The 13,921-nt window shown below is 42.0% G+C and overlaps 1 protein-coding gene across 1 annotated transcript in view; it reads right to left on the bottom strand.

The window, feature by feature from the left end:
• LOC127585235 (RNA-binding protein with multiple splicing 2) overlaps positions 1-13,921 on the bottom strand; it is an 88,316-nt gene that overhangs the window by 58,331 nt on the left and 16,064 nt on the right. Inside the window, exon 2 of the mRNA XM_052042535.1 lies at positions 1,455-1,532. Coding sequence (XP_051898495.1) covers positions 1,455-1,532 — 78 coding nt within the window. The remainder of the gene's footprint in view (positions 1-1,454; positions 1,533-13,921) is intronic.

The following is a 13,921-nucleotide window of genomic DNA, read 5'->3' as shown; positions in this document are numbered from 1 at the left end:
TGAAAGTATTTAAATCTACTTCCTCTTGATCTGCAGCTTGGGTTTGCACTGTAACCACAAAGTTTCCACTATTGCTCAAGGAGCAAAGCTCAAAGTGGTTAAACCAAGTTACACAAATACAAAGCTTCAAGAATGTAGTAGAGTAATCCAAGGATGACATGCTGCCTTTTGCAGGGCACAGTCATTGCAATAACAACCATTTTAAATCACCTCTTCTTGCATCGGAAGGAATGGGGTTTTAAAAGCTGCTCAGCAAGGTTAAATCTTGGATTGTATGATTAAAGTGCTCTAAAACAAGCCAAACTGCCGTGGCAAGATTGACAGCTGTTGTTATGACTACCAGGAGGACTCAGTCAGCACTGCTGGATTAATCTACCAATTAAATTCTCAGTTTATTAAACACACTTGCATACCAGTCCTCCAAATGTTGAAGTCTTAGACATTAGCCCAGGGGATGACACGCTTTGTACAAAGGCCTCTTCATGCTAACTAGCAGTCTTCAGAAGCCAAGCATCCCCATGGAGGAAGGGGAAAACAAGCATGACGGGCAGTGAGAGAGACCACCTCTGTTCCCCTTGTAATTAAAGCCAAACATGTTTATACAGGCCGTTCTAATTTTGCTAGTGAAGGAACCATTCCCTCGTTAGATTCCCCTGAAATGAGCAAAAATTTGCAGTAGCGATAGTTACACGGTAATTTGCACCTTTACTTCCATATTATGCTCCAATTATAGTTACACCACTAATTGGGTACCAGTTATGTAGTTTTAGCAGTAAAGCTCCATGGTCATATAACCTTGAGTAATGGGATCATTGATTGCAAGAAAAGATGCAACAGAAGTTAAGGGTTTCTGGCTAGAGCAAATTCCTCACAGCTCCAGCAACCTAGGTTCAATCCTAACCTCCAGTGCTGTCTGGGTGGAGTTTGCACATGCTCCCTGTGACTGTGTGGGCTTCCCCTGAGTGCTCTGGTTTGCTCCCACATCCCAAAGACACAGGTTGGTAGGGTTATTGGTCATTGTGAATGGCCCCTAGTGTGTAGTACAAATTGGGGGGGGGGGGGGGGGGGCAGGCAACAGGGTGGAATAAAAGGATATTAGCAGGTGTTCAATTAACAGTGTGGCCCAATTGGTCTGAAAAGGTGTTCTCCCAAACAATGGATTCAACAGCTCATTGGAGTGCTGAGAATTTGCTTCAAGGCAAAAAGTCAGTGTGGCACTACACTGCAACTTCTTCAACACCGATTCTTTGAATAAATTCAGTGAGGCAGTTGGAACACGAAGTTTTGGAATACTAAAAATATTCAAATTGCATAACTGTCAGATAGGTGTTGTATAGTTTGATATTTATAAACTACTGGAGCTGAAGGATTGGTTTGGTCAAATAACCTTGGGAGGACACCCAACAAACCAAGCTAGGAAGCAGTGTGTATCTGTACAATTACACTAACCTTACCTTAAAAGGTCGAAAAAGAAGGTACAACTCTCGTGGTTTAATATCCATGGGAAGACCACTGACAAAAAGTGTGCGGACCTATTAAAAAAGGAAAATAGCAAAATCATTAACAAAATATAGCCATCAATGCAAACAGGTCCAGTTTCAAAAAAGGATCAAATAAATTTAAAGAAGAATGGAATGACATTTTAGATCAAAGATAGCATCCAGTTAGACAGAAGACATTTACCCTAACAGACAGTTTTAAGATTTAACATGCTCAAGGATAAAAAAGGGATGATAACAGGTAAAAGGACAGTAGAGGAACTTGGAATGTACATTCATAGATCCCTCCAGGATGGCTAGACCAAAGTCAAAACAAGACACTTTAAAAATTGATGAGATGGTTGTGCTAGAACAAGCCACAGCTACGATACTCTTTACAGTACTACTCACATGCAGGATGCAATGGCACCAGGGGCAGTATTAAGGGTTGAATTATATATAGTAAAGATTGACTAGACTAGCATTGTTATCTTGGAAAGTGGGAGATTAAGGTACCCAACAATAAAAAAAAAGGCCTAAACAGGGTTAACAGCAAGGACTATTAAGAGATTTCAGATTTAAAGACAACACTTGAAGAGCTGTAACCTAGAGGCAAGGGGCATATCTGGCAAGTTGCTCTGACCAGCAAGGACTTGGGCCACTTCTCTGCCAGAAGTGCCATTATGAAAATTCCCCCAAAGCCAGCCAAACCCAGTGATCCTGTCATTTAAAGTATCACCATCTTAGCATGGACAAAGATGAAGTTAAAAAAAGCCTTCTGGCAGTCCTTTGCTGCAGAAAGGTAGACCACAAAATGCGGTTAGAGAATAGCGAGTGGTTTTAAGACCAGAGTAGTGTCGGTTGGTGCTTTAGCCACCTTTACCTACAGGCAAGCTGCTGAGAGGAATCTCACCAACCCATTCAGACCATCTCCAGGGGAGTTTGACCCTGCATCTCAAGTTGATAGAGATTCTTAAATGTTTGTCACTTCCAGAGTGTGCATGAAAATAAAACTTGTTTGTATACACTTACTTCAACCTTAATTCCCAAAGAAACCCAATGCAAGGCAGTCATATCTAAACAGACCAGTCTAGATGAAAGGCTTATCAATGCACATTGGAAGCCTGTTTTTGGATTGTGAAGCAATTCTAAATTGCTTGCCCATCTGTTCATTGGAATGAGAAGAATAATCAGAAGCAGCAACTTGTTGTGACTGCTTTGACAGTCAGTCTTAACTGAGTAGCTTTTCCATCCAACTAAATTTAAATACAGTCAAAGGATGAATACACAAGTAATTGAGGTTTCAATTTCAATACTGAAGGAGTAGTCTGCCAGCATACATCAAAGGACAACAAGAGTTTGATGCACATGTTTGAAAGCACATTAAAGACAGTCAAGCTGCAAAACATACAAGGAGCAATAAGAATTCCATTAAATTAGTCACTCGTAACTTGGTGATGCAAGTCCTATGCTTGAACAAGAGCAATAATTTGGATCTAGTCAGACCTTGGTTACTTTAGATGGTACAAAAGCTTGTTCCTACAGCCAGCTAATTATTGTTTGACTGTTCATTCAATAGCAGATCATCCCATTTTAAGATTGAACAATGCTAATGGACAGTTATACTGATAGTCAAGGTAGAGGCTCATGACTCAGTTATACAAAGCCAATTCTGAGTAATGGGATGGAGGGGGCAAATCATGGCAGTTTTGTTGTGCCACTGATGAGAAAAACAAAGCAAATAGCAGTCCAAAAAAAGGAGTCTTCCACTGCTGCAGTTGGAGGTGAGAGACTGCAGATGCTGAACCTGGAGCACAAAACAAATTGGAGGAACTCAGCTGGTCAGGCAGCATCTGTGGACGGAAGTGGACAGTCGGCATTTCGGATTGAGACTCTGCAATTGGACTTCGACTGTCCACTTCCCTCCACAGATGCTGCCTGACCTGCTGAGTTCTCCAGCAATGTTTTTCTTCATTGTCAATCTGGCTAACTGGAAACAAATCCAGTCATCACTGCAAAGATTCAGTTAGTATTCAGGATAGCTAATGTGGAACCCAAACTCAAAGCTACCTCATTAAAACAGTTATCATTCTATTAGGGTAAATCTCAAGTCTAACAGATAGATACAAATTTTACAATATCCATTAGAAGCTATACAGTTTTACACGAGGTGCTAACATGCAAATGTTCCTATATTAGTTGGCCAGGCAACAAGGCAGGACAAACTAAGATCAAAACACCCAAAAATAATGTTTTTCATTTGGACCAAGGCAGCTTTAAGGGGTGAAAAATCAAAACTAGAGGCTGAAGATTTTAAATCTTCATGCTGAGCAAGTATTTACAATATTTTGTTTTAATTGAGCAACAGGAAATTGAATAAACATTCAAATTTGCAAGGCAGTGGGGAACAAGACAGCCTCATCAGGAAATAGTACAAATTTGATGCCCCCTCCAAATAGACTTTGCTCTATAACAATTCAATAGATAAGACCTCTGGAGGAACAAGACCTTGAAATACCAGAATTACAAAAAAGTCCAAAGAATACTTAGCACCAACTTTCTGTAGCATGAAGGGACCATATACTGGGACACATTATGGAATTCCACCCAAATAGAGCTCCTCACTTACAGTTATGACCAATATACCCCATGTCCAACACTGAGCGAGCAATAGAGAGTTTAAAATATCACATGCCATTTAACTTTTGCAGTTTTCCCCACAGAAACTTGCAGAATAATTGAACTGTAAAGACAACCAGAATGTTGCAAAACCCAAATGGAATTGCCAGAAAAAAAAAATTTTAAATCTCATCAGGAAGATGCTCCAGTTTGAAACTGCAAAGCTCAAGACTGCCAATTCAGCAACAGGCAAGGCACCAAACAGAAGAACAAATGCTTCCCTTTACAGCCAGTGACATTGTACCCTGGTTTTGTCCACCATTTATTTGGCTCCAGAGGTGGGGAAAATGGTCAAGTGCAACTGCAGCAGAGTCCATTGAGCACTGCTAGTCTCAGAACACTGACAACCAGCAATATGTACAGTGTGACTTCACACCAAGTGTTACACCTGCAGCATTACACCAATCAATACTGGTGGCAATTGTTTATAGAACAGGAACTCTTACTGCTGAAAGCCAGCAATATAACCTTTAAATCACCCAAAAATCCAATTGTCCTTCAACTAGTGGTTTAGGATTTGCAAGATGCATTTATTGCAACAATGGGTTTCTCTTTGGAGATCAACAGTCAGAAGGCCTCGTGACCTGTGCATCTGGTTATTAGTTAGCATGCTGGACCAGTTGCAGGGGAAGTTCTGAAGCTGCCAGAGTAGATCATGATCTCAATGCATAGGTTTACAAGGTTAACCATGAATAGTGCCACACTTTTGCCAGCATACATGGACAGCTTGCAGAAAGTTTGACAAGTCTACCCAGAAGTTCATGGCAGCATTTCACAACAAACCCCAGCTTCCCCAGTTTTTAAAAAAACTGCAAGAAACACTGAAACTTGATCAGGGGTGTAATCACCAATTACACTCCAGGTGGCCTCAAACAGCAAGGTCAAAAGATGAAATAGGGTCCTGCATGGTAAACCATCCCTTACCAATGAAACCCATGTGGATGCCTTTGACAGCTCAAGAAGCCTGTACAGACAGTCAAAGCTTTAAAGTTTCTGAAAAGTTATGAAACAAGTCTTTGTAATGCAACTTGTCTCCATTCCACATTGTAGATCCCAAATCAGGCCCAACCTTATGGAACTCAGCAATTTGGAGACTCTTGACACTTGCACTGAGAGGAACTAATGGTTTGGACAGATTTATCCAGACTCTTTAGGGAGTAGAGGATTTCCCTCAAGAGGAATGTTCCTGTATCAAGTTGTGGTTTATCACCATAGCTCAGTACCAGATCAAACATTAATCTCTACACACAGTAAGCAGCAGCTCACTCAAGGGCAAATTCATCCCAAACTAGAGACAATATGAACAAGTATTTCCTCTTACTCAGCTTTGAGCCTCTGTGTTTCAGATGAATTCAAGTTTAAGGCTACAATACCAGATCTACAATCTTCAGAACAAAGGCAAGACGACCACAGTGAATGCACTATAAGGCAGATATATGACAGCATTTGCAGTTATACAGTTACAGACCAGGCAGTATTCCCATTATGTAAGGTCAGAAAATGTATTGCTTTTAACCAAGAGCTACAGGGATCCTACCCCAGAGCTGCCTGCTGTGATACAAGAGTACTTTGATTAAGTTTAGCATAGACTGCTCTTGTATATCAAGGGTAGTCCCTTGATGAAGCAGTGTCTATTTTTTTTTAATGAACCTACTTCAACTCTACTTCATCTATTGCTGAGCTGGAGCCTCCTCTGCATGAATAGCAGCTGCTCATGCAGTGCCCTGGAATTGTGATCAATTGTCTTTCCATCTGTTCAAATGGAAAGAGCCTAGTTGGCTGCATTGCATGTCACCTAGTCTTCACTATGTACAAAGCATCATTATATTATTCATTAGCAGACTCCAAATAATCAATAGTTGTATATACTAGCACCCTGCAGAGAACCAGTTTGTAATAGAGCTCTTGATCCTAGAGTCCAAAGCCTCCCCTCTACTGTATGTTAAAGGCATCCACTCGTCTCGCCAGGAACCTGATGCACACCCCTTATCCGGAGCTCCCTCGGCAATGATGTGGTGACATCATTGCCACATAGTGTCAACTACTGAGGCGATGGGCAGAGGCTGATGACAAGGGCTGAAAGGAGCAGTGGTGCTCAGCACTGCACTTTGATCAGACTGGTAAGAGAGGGCCATTGATGGACACCTGCTGTGTTGACACCACTTGGAACCAAAAGTTACTGTCAGATCAGTTTATTGTCCCATGCACCAGGGTGCAGTGAAATTCCTTGCTCATGTGAAGGTCAGCAAACACTACACATAATAAATGCAGCAACCAGCACACAAGAGAGCAAAGATAGTATTGCAATCTGTAGTGCAAAACAAAAGTGCTTGATTTATAATAGTGGAATAACTGACAGATGTAGAGTTATAGTCTGAGAAGGTGCCAGCACCACTGGGAAGGGAACGTGAAAGAGGTGATTGGTTCAGAAGTCTGATAGCAGTGGGGAAGAAGCTGTTCTCAAGTCTGGACTTTCAAGATACCAAATCATCTCCCAAAGCTAGAGAAAAAAGGGAAACAATAATTAAAAATGGTGCTAGGTTGTTGTGACATTTCACACGCAGGTCCTCTAAAAACCTTTCACCACTGTTGGGATGTGTGGAAGCTGCACAGCTCTCCCTAGTACAGAGACTTCTGTGATAACAAGCTCAGTGATCACTGACAGTGAGTCAGCATAGGAGGAATGAACTGGGGGCAGGGGAAGGTCTGTGCAATGGAAAGGGGGAAGACAGGAGGAGAGCAACTGTAGCATCTAGGCTGCCCATCACAGAGCACGTTCTGCTTGTCCCCAGCAATGGCTGGGCTCATTCTGGTGGGATGCAGCCTGGTGCTGTACCTCTACCTGTGAGCAGTGCAGGGCATACTGCACTGCAGCTAGTTGGCATAGTCTTTGCACACAGCTCTATGGTGAGCCAGTTGGTGAACGAACCATTGTATTGTAACTATTATTGCAGGGAGGGCAGAGCCCTCAGACTCAGCATGGCAGTGCTTTAATTCAGGTTCCTGGCACAGAAGCATGTTGTACTATTTCACTAAATAATGCAGAGTAACAACTAGTAGACCCACTGCCTTGCATCTCCAGTGACCCAGGTTCAAGTCAGATCTTTGGTGCTGTGTGGAGTTTGTGGTAGAATCTGGGGAGGTGAAAATATACAGGGAGAATAAAGTGGGATTAGTACAAAATGGAGTTTGATGGTAAATGTGGATTCAGGTGGGCCAAAGTGCAGAACCAGACTCCAATTAATGTTAGTGATTCTTATAGTGCTACTTTACTAGTGCACACATTCCTGGGAACACAGCCCAAGAATAGTTGAGAAATTCAAGTTGTTAGACTGAATATCACTAATAGCCTGTCCCAGTCCAACCAAGTAAGTGCCATGGCTGAGAAAGCATACCAGCACTTCCTCAGACAGCTAAAAAAAATTTGGCATCTCCTCTGTGACCTTCACTAATTTTTTTTTTAGTGACATTGATGCACCATAGAAAGCATCCTATCTGGATGCATCATAGGTTGGTACAGCAACTGCCCTGCCTGTGACTGCACAAAGCTGCAGAGAGTTGTGGTCACATCTCAGAAACCAGCCTCCCCCCCATGTCCTCTGGCTGTACTTCTTGCTGCCTCAGTAAAGCAACCAGTGTAATCAAAGACCCCACCCTGGATATTCTCTCTTCCCTTACCTCTCAAACCATCAGGCAGAAGATACAAAAGCATTACCAAAGGCAAGCTTCTATCCTACTGTTATAAGACTATTGAATGGTCCCCTAGTATAAGATAGACTTGACCTCAATCTGCTTCATTGTGACCTTGCACCTTATTGTCTGCTTGCACTTTATAATCTGTAACCCTTTGCTGTTATTGCCCTTGTACTACCTCAATGCACTATTGTAATGAAGTAATCTGTATGGATAGCATGCAAAAGTTTTTCCACTGTACCTCAGTACATGTAACAATAAACCAAATTTATTGGATCTGGTTGTGCAGTTCTTCCCTCCTACAGATGCAGCTCAGCCTGCTGAGTTCCTCTAGCAGATTGTTGCATTAGGAGGCAAGGCTGCCGTGTTGTGTTTTGAATATCCCCCCCCAAACTTTCATAAGCTTGCAGCATCTCTCAACCCCATTGCTGCACGTTCAGCTTTTACCTACCAGACAACACCCCCACACATGCCCTCAAATTCAATTCTTCTGAGCATTCAAACTCAAATCCTTCTCACTGAGAGAATCTTTATCCCTGTCAATGTGCCCCATTAAAAAAATTCAAGATATCAAAGCAGAATTTAGTAATTTTAAAATTAAAGTACATTTCTGGAATACCCTCATGCTGAATGATCCACCTTAAACAGGCAGCCTTGGCTCAATGCAACAATCTGCTGGAGGAACTCAGCAGGCTGAGTAGCATCTGTGGGAGGGAAAGGAACTGGAGGCAGTCCTGATGCAGGTTTGGACTCAAAATGTTGACTGTCCATTTCCCTCCAGAGATAATGGTAGACCTGCAGAGTTCCTCCAGCATTGTGTTTGTTGCTGGAAATTCTAGCACCTAGTCTTGTTTCACAGTTTAATAACTTTCCTCACAATCCCTTTCTATCTCCCCTCCCCAAACAAAGATAAACAGTTACCTGCAAAACCAACATGCTCTGATGCAGGGAAAAACAAGTGTCACTTTTCTTCCAGTGCCTATGTTCCCACCCTCAGTAAACAAAAGCAGCTGGTCACATGGGGTGGGGAGTGTCATTGTATTATCCTATTACCGTCATTATTGCTGAGAGAGGGGGGGTGGGGAGAAAACAGGAGACAAGGGCAAAGTATACCAGGTGAAGTGTTTGAAGGAGTAGTGAAAGGATCAGCAAACTAGGCTGTGATGGGGATAGGTACACGATTAGACTAGTGGAGGAATCCTTCATACATTTAAAACAAGCTTGTTGGCACAGAGGGAAGATTCTTCAGTCAGACAATATATACTTACCCCACCAACTTGACAGTTTGCCCTCACCCCACAAATTACATTAAAACTGGCCCTCTCCATTACATTTCCTGCTTCATTCCATCTGGCCTACTATTACAACAAAAGGATGACTAAAATCCTCTCTTCCTCTGGAGACTGTTTTGGGAATCCCATGCTGCTCTACAGTAGTGCTTAGTGTGGAGTGTTTGGGACATTGCATGCTCGCTACACATCTTCCTATTATAAAGACCAATGTGCTCAATGCATTTGCTGCTCTGACATTTCAAGAATCCCTGACCCATGGCTGATCAAGGCAATGGGAATGTTGTGTACTAAGGAGAGCGCATCATTGAAGTATTTTGTGTTCAGCACTAGCAGAGTACAATTTTTATTTCAAAAGAATTCATAAAATAACAGTGCATAGCCTTCTCTACATTCATTGCATCATCTAGTCTATACATTGTGTAACAGGTCTGTGTTTGCAAATTCTATGTACAAGGCATTATTGTCACTCATGAAGTGTGCATCCTCCAAAGAGGTCATGTTTGAGGTGGTTTCCCCCCACAGGATCCTACCCCTTACTGTCCAGTGACTGCAGGAACTTTGATTGCTTTTGTTCTCTACAAAACACTTGCATTGGCTGCACTTCAGTGCCTCCCTCAGCATGTACTCCTGCAATCTGGAATGTGCCAGGCAGCAACATTCACTTACAATGTACTGGGAGACCAGCCTAGTATAACAAGCAACATCTGACCTATATAGTGTTCTCCACCTCTTACCACATTCCATTGTTAGCGCACCAGTATGTACTGCTGACGTCATTCCTAGAATATGCAAAGGCACCCAAGCGATTAAACACCAAAAGCAGAATGAGCTCAGCCTTTAAGAACCAGATGCAGGAACAGTTGTCAGAGACAAGAGAGAGAGAGAGTCTGCAAATGCTGGAATCTGGGACAACATGAAATGCTGGAGGAACTCAGCAGGTCAGGCAGCATCTATGGAGGGAAATAGTGTCTTGGCTCTGAAGGGTCTCAACCTGAAATGTTGACTGTTTATTTCCCTCCGTAGATGCTGCCTGACCTGCCGAGTTCCTCCAGCATGTGTGCTGTTGCAAGAATAGTTGTGCCAAGTTAGACAATACTGGCTTCAATGCTGTTTATGCAACTTTGCCATAGCACCAAGTTTTTGTATTGGTGGAATGTGGCTCCAGGGAAAAACTGGATTTAGGACAAGTCTAAGATTTAATCAAGGCAAATTTAAACAATGAGGTCCGTTTGATGAAAGTAGTATGCGATTTGCTCTTAGTTTTTTTAAAACTCGTTTAGCCATTGCAATTTGAGATCTGGTTAATAAGTATACAACTTGCAAGTTTATGAATGACTGACTTTGGGAGTCTGTATTCAGCATCTTGTCACATTTGTTTAGTACAGTACTAACTCATTGAGGTACAGAGCAGCATGGTAGCAGAGTTAACAGTGCTGCCTCAGTTCTGGAGACCTAGGTTAAATCAGTTCCTGCCATCAGTACAGTTTCTACATGTTCTCCAAGACACTTCTCTTCCAGGTAGTCTGGTTTCCTCACACAAAGATATACTGGTAGCTGCAAATTACTTCCTAGTATAGGTTAATGACAAAAATTGGTGGGGTTGTAGCTAGTGAAGATGGTCATCTAAAGATACAGTGGGATGTAGACTAGCTGCAAAGTTGGACAAATGGAATTTAACCCAGATAAGTACAAGTACATGGGAGGTCAAATTCTGGTAGGACAGTAAATACAGGGACTTCTGAAGCAATGATGAATAGGGAGACCTTGGGGCGAGATAAATAGCTCCAAAAGTAGCAACACAGGTGGATAGGTTAGAGAAGATGACATTTGATACACTTTCCTTCATAGGCTGAAGCATCGAGTATAATAGTTGGGCCATCATGTTGCAGTTGTACAAATGTGGTCTAACCAATGTTTTGGGGTATTGGGTAGAGTTCTGTTTGCCACACTACAGGAAGGATGTGGTAGTGAGAGTGAAGAGATTCACCTGGATGTCGTCTGGAATGGAAAGCTGTAGTTACAAGGAGATTGGATTTATTCTCACTGGGGGCAGAGGATTGACCTTAGGTTTATAAAATTTGAAGGGCATATAGTCTTTTTTTCCCCCCCTGGCCAGGAGTTTATAACTAGAGGGCACAGGTTTAAGGTGAGGCGAGAAACTTGAGATCAGAGGCAAGTCATCCAGAATGAGCCAGAAGAGGTGGGAGGCAGGTACAATTAGTGTTTAAAATGCATTTGGACAGGTACTTGGATAGGGAAGGTTAAGAGGGATATGGGCCCCAATGTTGGCAAATGGGATGAGCATAGATGGGCATCATAGCTGGCATGGATGAGATGGGCCAAAAGGCCTGTTTCTATGCTGTATGATTTTACAATCCAAAAATCAAAGGGAGTTTAAGGAAATGAAAGACGGAGGAAAATGGTACTGCTCTCCAGGAGCCAGAAATAGACCCAACAGGGCAAATTGCTTCCTGTGTCATTTGAAGTCAGCTGATACAAAAAGACTGGCACCTATTCCTTAAAATCGAATGAGCAATGCAAGCATCATATTGGCCATGACAATTGAGGGTTAGAAACAGAATTTCTTAGCGCAAAAGACAAACACTATTCCAACTGAAGTAGAAATTCACACTTCATTCAGGACACTGAATGTTGGCTCCAAGATAACAGGAAACTCTCACCAACAGCATAACCAAGTGGATCCAGCTTCTTGGCAAGTTTGCTTGTCTCATTAAATCACATCCACACCAGAAAAATAGAGAACCAATTCAAACCCATCCTTCCAACTTGAGCCTCTATAGCATCAGAGCCTCTGAACAAGCACAGGGTTAGAAAAACTGCAGTCATTACAAGGTCAAATTCCCATAGTGGTCAAGTTTATACTTGGACTTTGTACTGCTAGGCCTACCAGTGGATTTATTGATCATCCCTTGATCCACCATCATTGCTTAGGAGAGATGCCCAAATGCAAAATAGTATTTAAATATTGCCACTTAAAACTTACTCTCCCAATGAAATCAGCCTGCAACCTTGTAATCCAATACACTATTACCCCATGGGTCTTTGCTTCAAGTTTCATATTTGTCCTTATTGCCAAACCAATACATCTGTTAAGACTATTGTTGAAAGCACCTTAAACTAATATAACAAGTATCCTTTTCAACTAACTTTGTCATCTGATATTATATTTAAACCCAGTACTGTTTTGCTCAAAGGCATTCATGGAATGCACAAGACCAGAGATGGGATGTAAATCAAGCAGTCAGACTACACGTTTCCAACGTCATGCAGTATTACCACAGCATGTCACCAATGAGACAAATCCCAGGGTTAAGGCCCACCCACTTCCAGCCATTCTGCTGGAAGACAGTTCCTTGGCAGACACCTTCCATTATTGGACGTACTGTTATAAAGCACTGAGGAACCAAGTTTTGCTCAACACCAAAAGCACTCAAATACAGGTTATCGAACTAAAGATTTATGAACAAGTAGGTGTTCCATGCTTGTACCATCAGTGCACTCAACATGGGTTACTTTTCCACTATTGTTTGAAAATAATTTTGCATTAGGTGTGCAACTACTAGTCCAGTGTGTAGTCATTACACTGGTTCTGCACTCCTCTAGCGACCAGCTTCTGCACCTTGTGTTGAAGCCTTAGGACCCCTGCTTTGTGCTAATTTCAGCAGAGGCCATAGTTGGAATATCAGGCTCTTGGAGGGAGAAGGGAATTGAAGAGTAATTACCTATACTGTCATAGCCTCAAAAGATGATAGGATTTTTCCTTGGTAGATGAAAACTGCAGATCCTGGATATCAAAAACCAGAGGATGCTGGAAATACTCAGGTCCGGCTACATTTGTGGCAAGAGAAATAGAATTCATGTTTCAGATCGCAGACCCTTCCTCAGAACATTGCCTAGCCTGGCAGAAGTTACCTCAAATGGTCAGACTGAAGGAGGACCACATAATGGTAGGAAGATTGACGATCTAGATATTTTAAATCACATTACATCAATAGAATTGATTAGGTCCTTTGTTAGATCTTAACCAACACAAATATTTCTAACTTCTGTGCAATTCATTCCACTAGCTGAATGATCAAATTGATTCACTAACCAACTAATCTCACTGTTAGATCAAATGAGTGGCTCAAATATGCACCCAGATTCATAGATCTGAATCTTTAACTTACAGTGCAAGATTTGATGCAATTAATAGATTCCTACTTAAAATGGTTACTTCCCAACATTAATACCGAGGGGCCAAAGCCACGTTTAAATTGTCTACTTTTGATAGCTCGGCACATCAAATATGGTCATGTGATGGCTGTCAATCACCCATCATGCATCGAGAAAATATAGATCAATACATTTGACCTCTGGAGAGGTTCTTCTACCTGATCAAAGGTGTTGCTTTTACTCTTCAGAAAACTCACACATAGTCTCACGAGTCAATATAGAGGGCCCTACTTGGGAGGGTGCAATACTGGACCTCTTCTTGGGGAACGAGGCAGAGCAAGCAACCAGGGTAGCAGTCAGGGAGCACTTTGGCTCTAGCTACCATAATTCCATCAGTTTTAAGATAGTGATGAAAAATCCTAAACTAGAGCAGGGCTAATTTTGAGGGAAATAGAAAGGATTTAGAAGTTCATTGGGAGAGTCTGTTGGAAGGAAAGGAAAGGAACAGATGCCAAGTGAGAGGCTTTTAGGAGTGAAATATCAAGAGTCCAAGGGCAGCATGTTCCTGTTAAGAGTGAAAGGCAAACCTGGTAACTTTAGAGA

The sequence above is a fragment of the Pristis pectinata genome, chromosome 32, assembly GCF_009764475.1.
Source record: "Pristis pectinata isolate sPriPec2 chromosome 32, sPriPec2.1.pri, whole genome shotgun sequence".
NCBI classification, from domain to species: Eukaryota; Metazoa; Chordata; class Chondrichthyes; order Rhinopristiformes; family Pristidae; genus Pristis; species Pristis pectinata.
The sequence above is the reverse complement of the archived record's forward strand: the minus strand, read 5'-3'. Positions and strand labels throughout refer to the sequence as shown.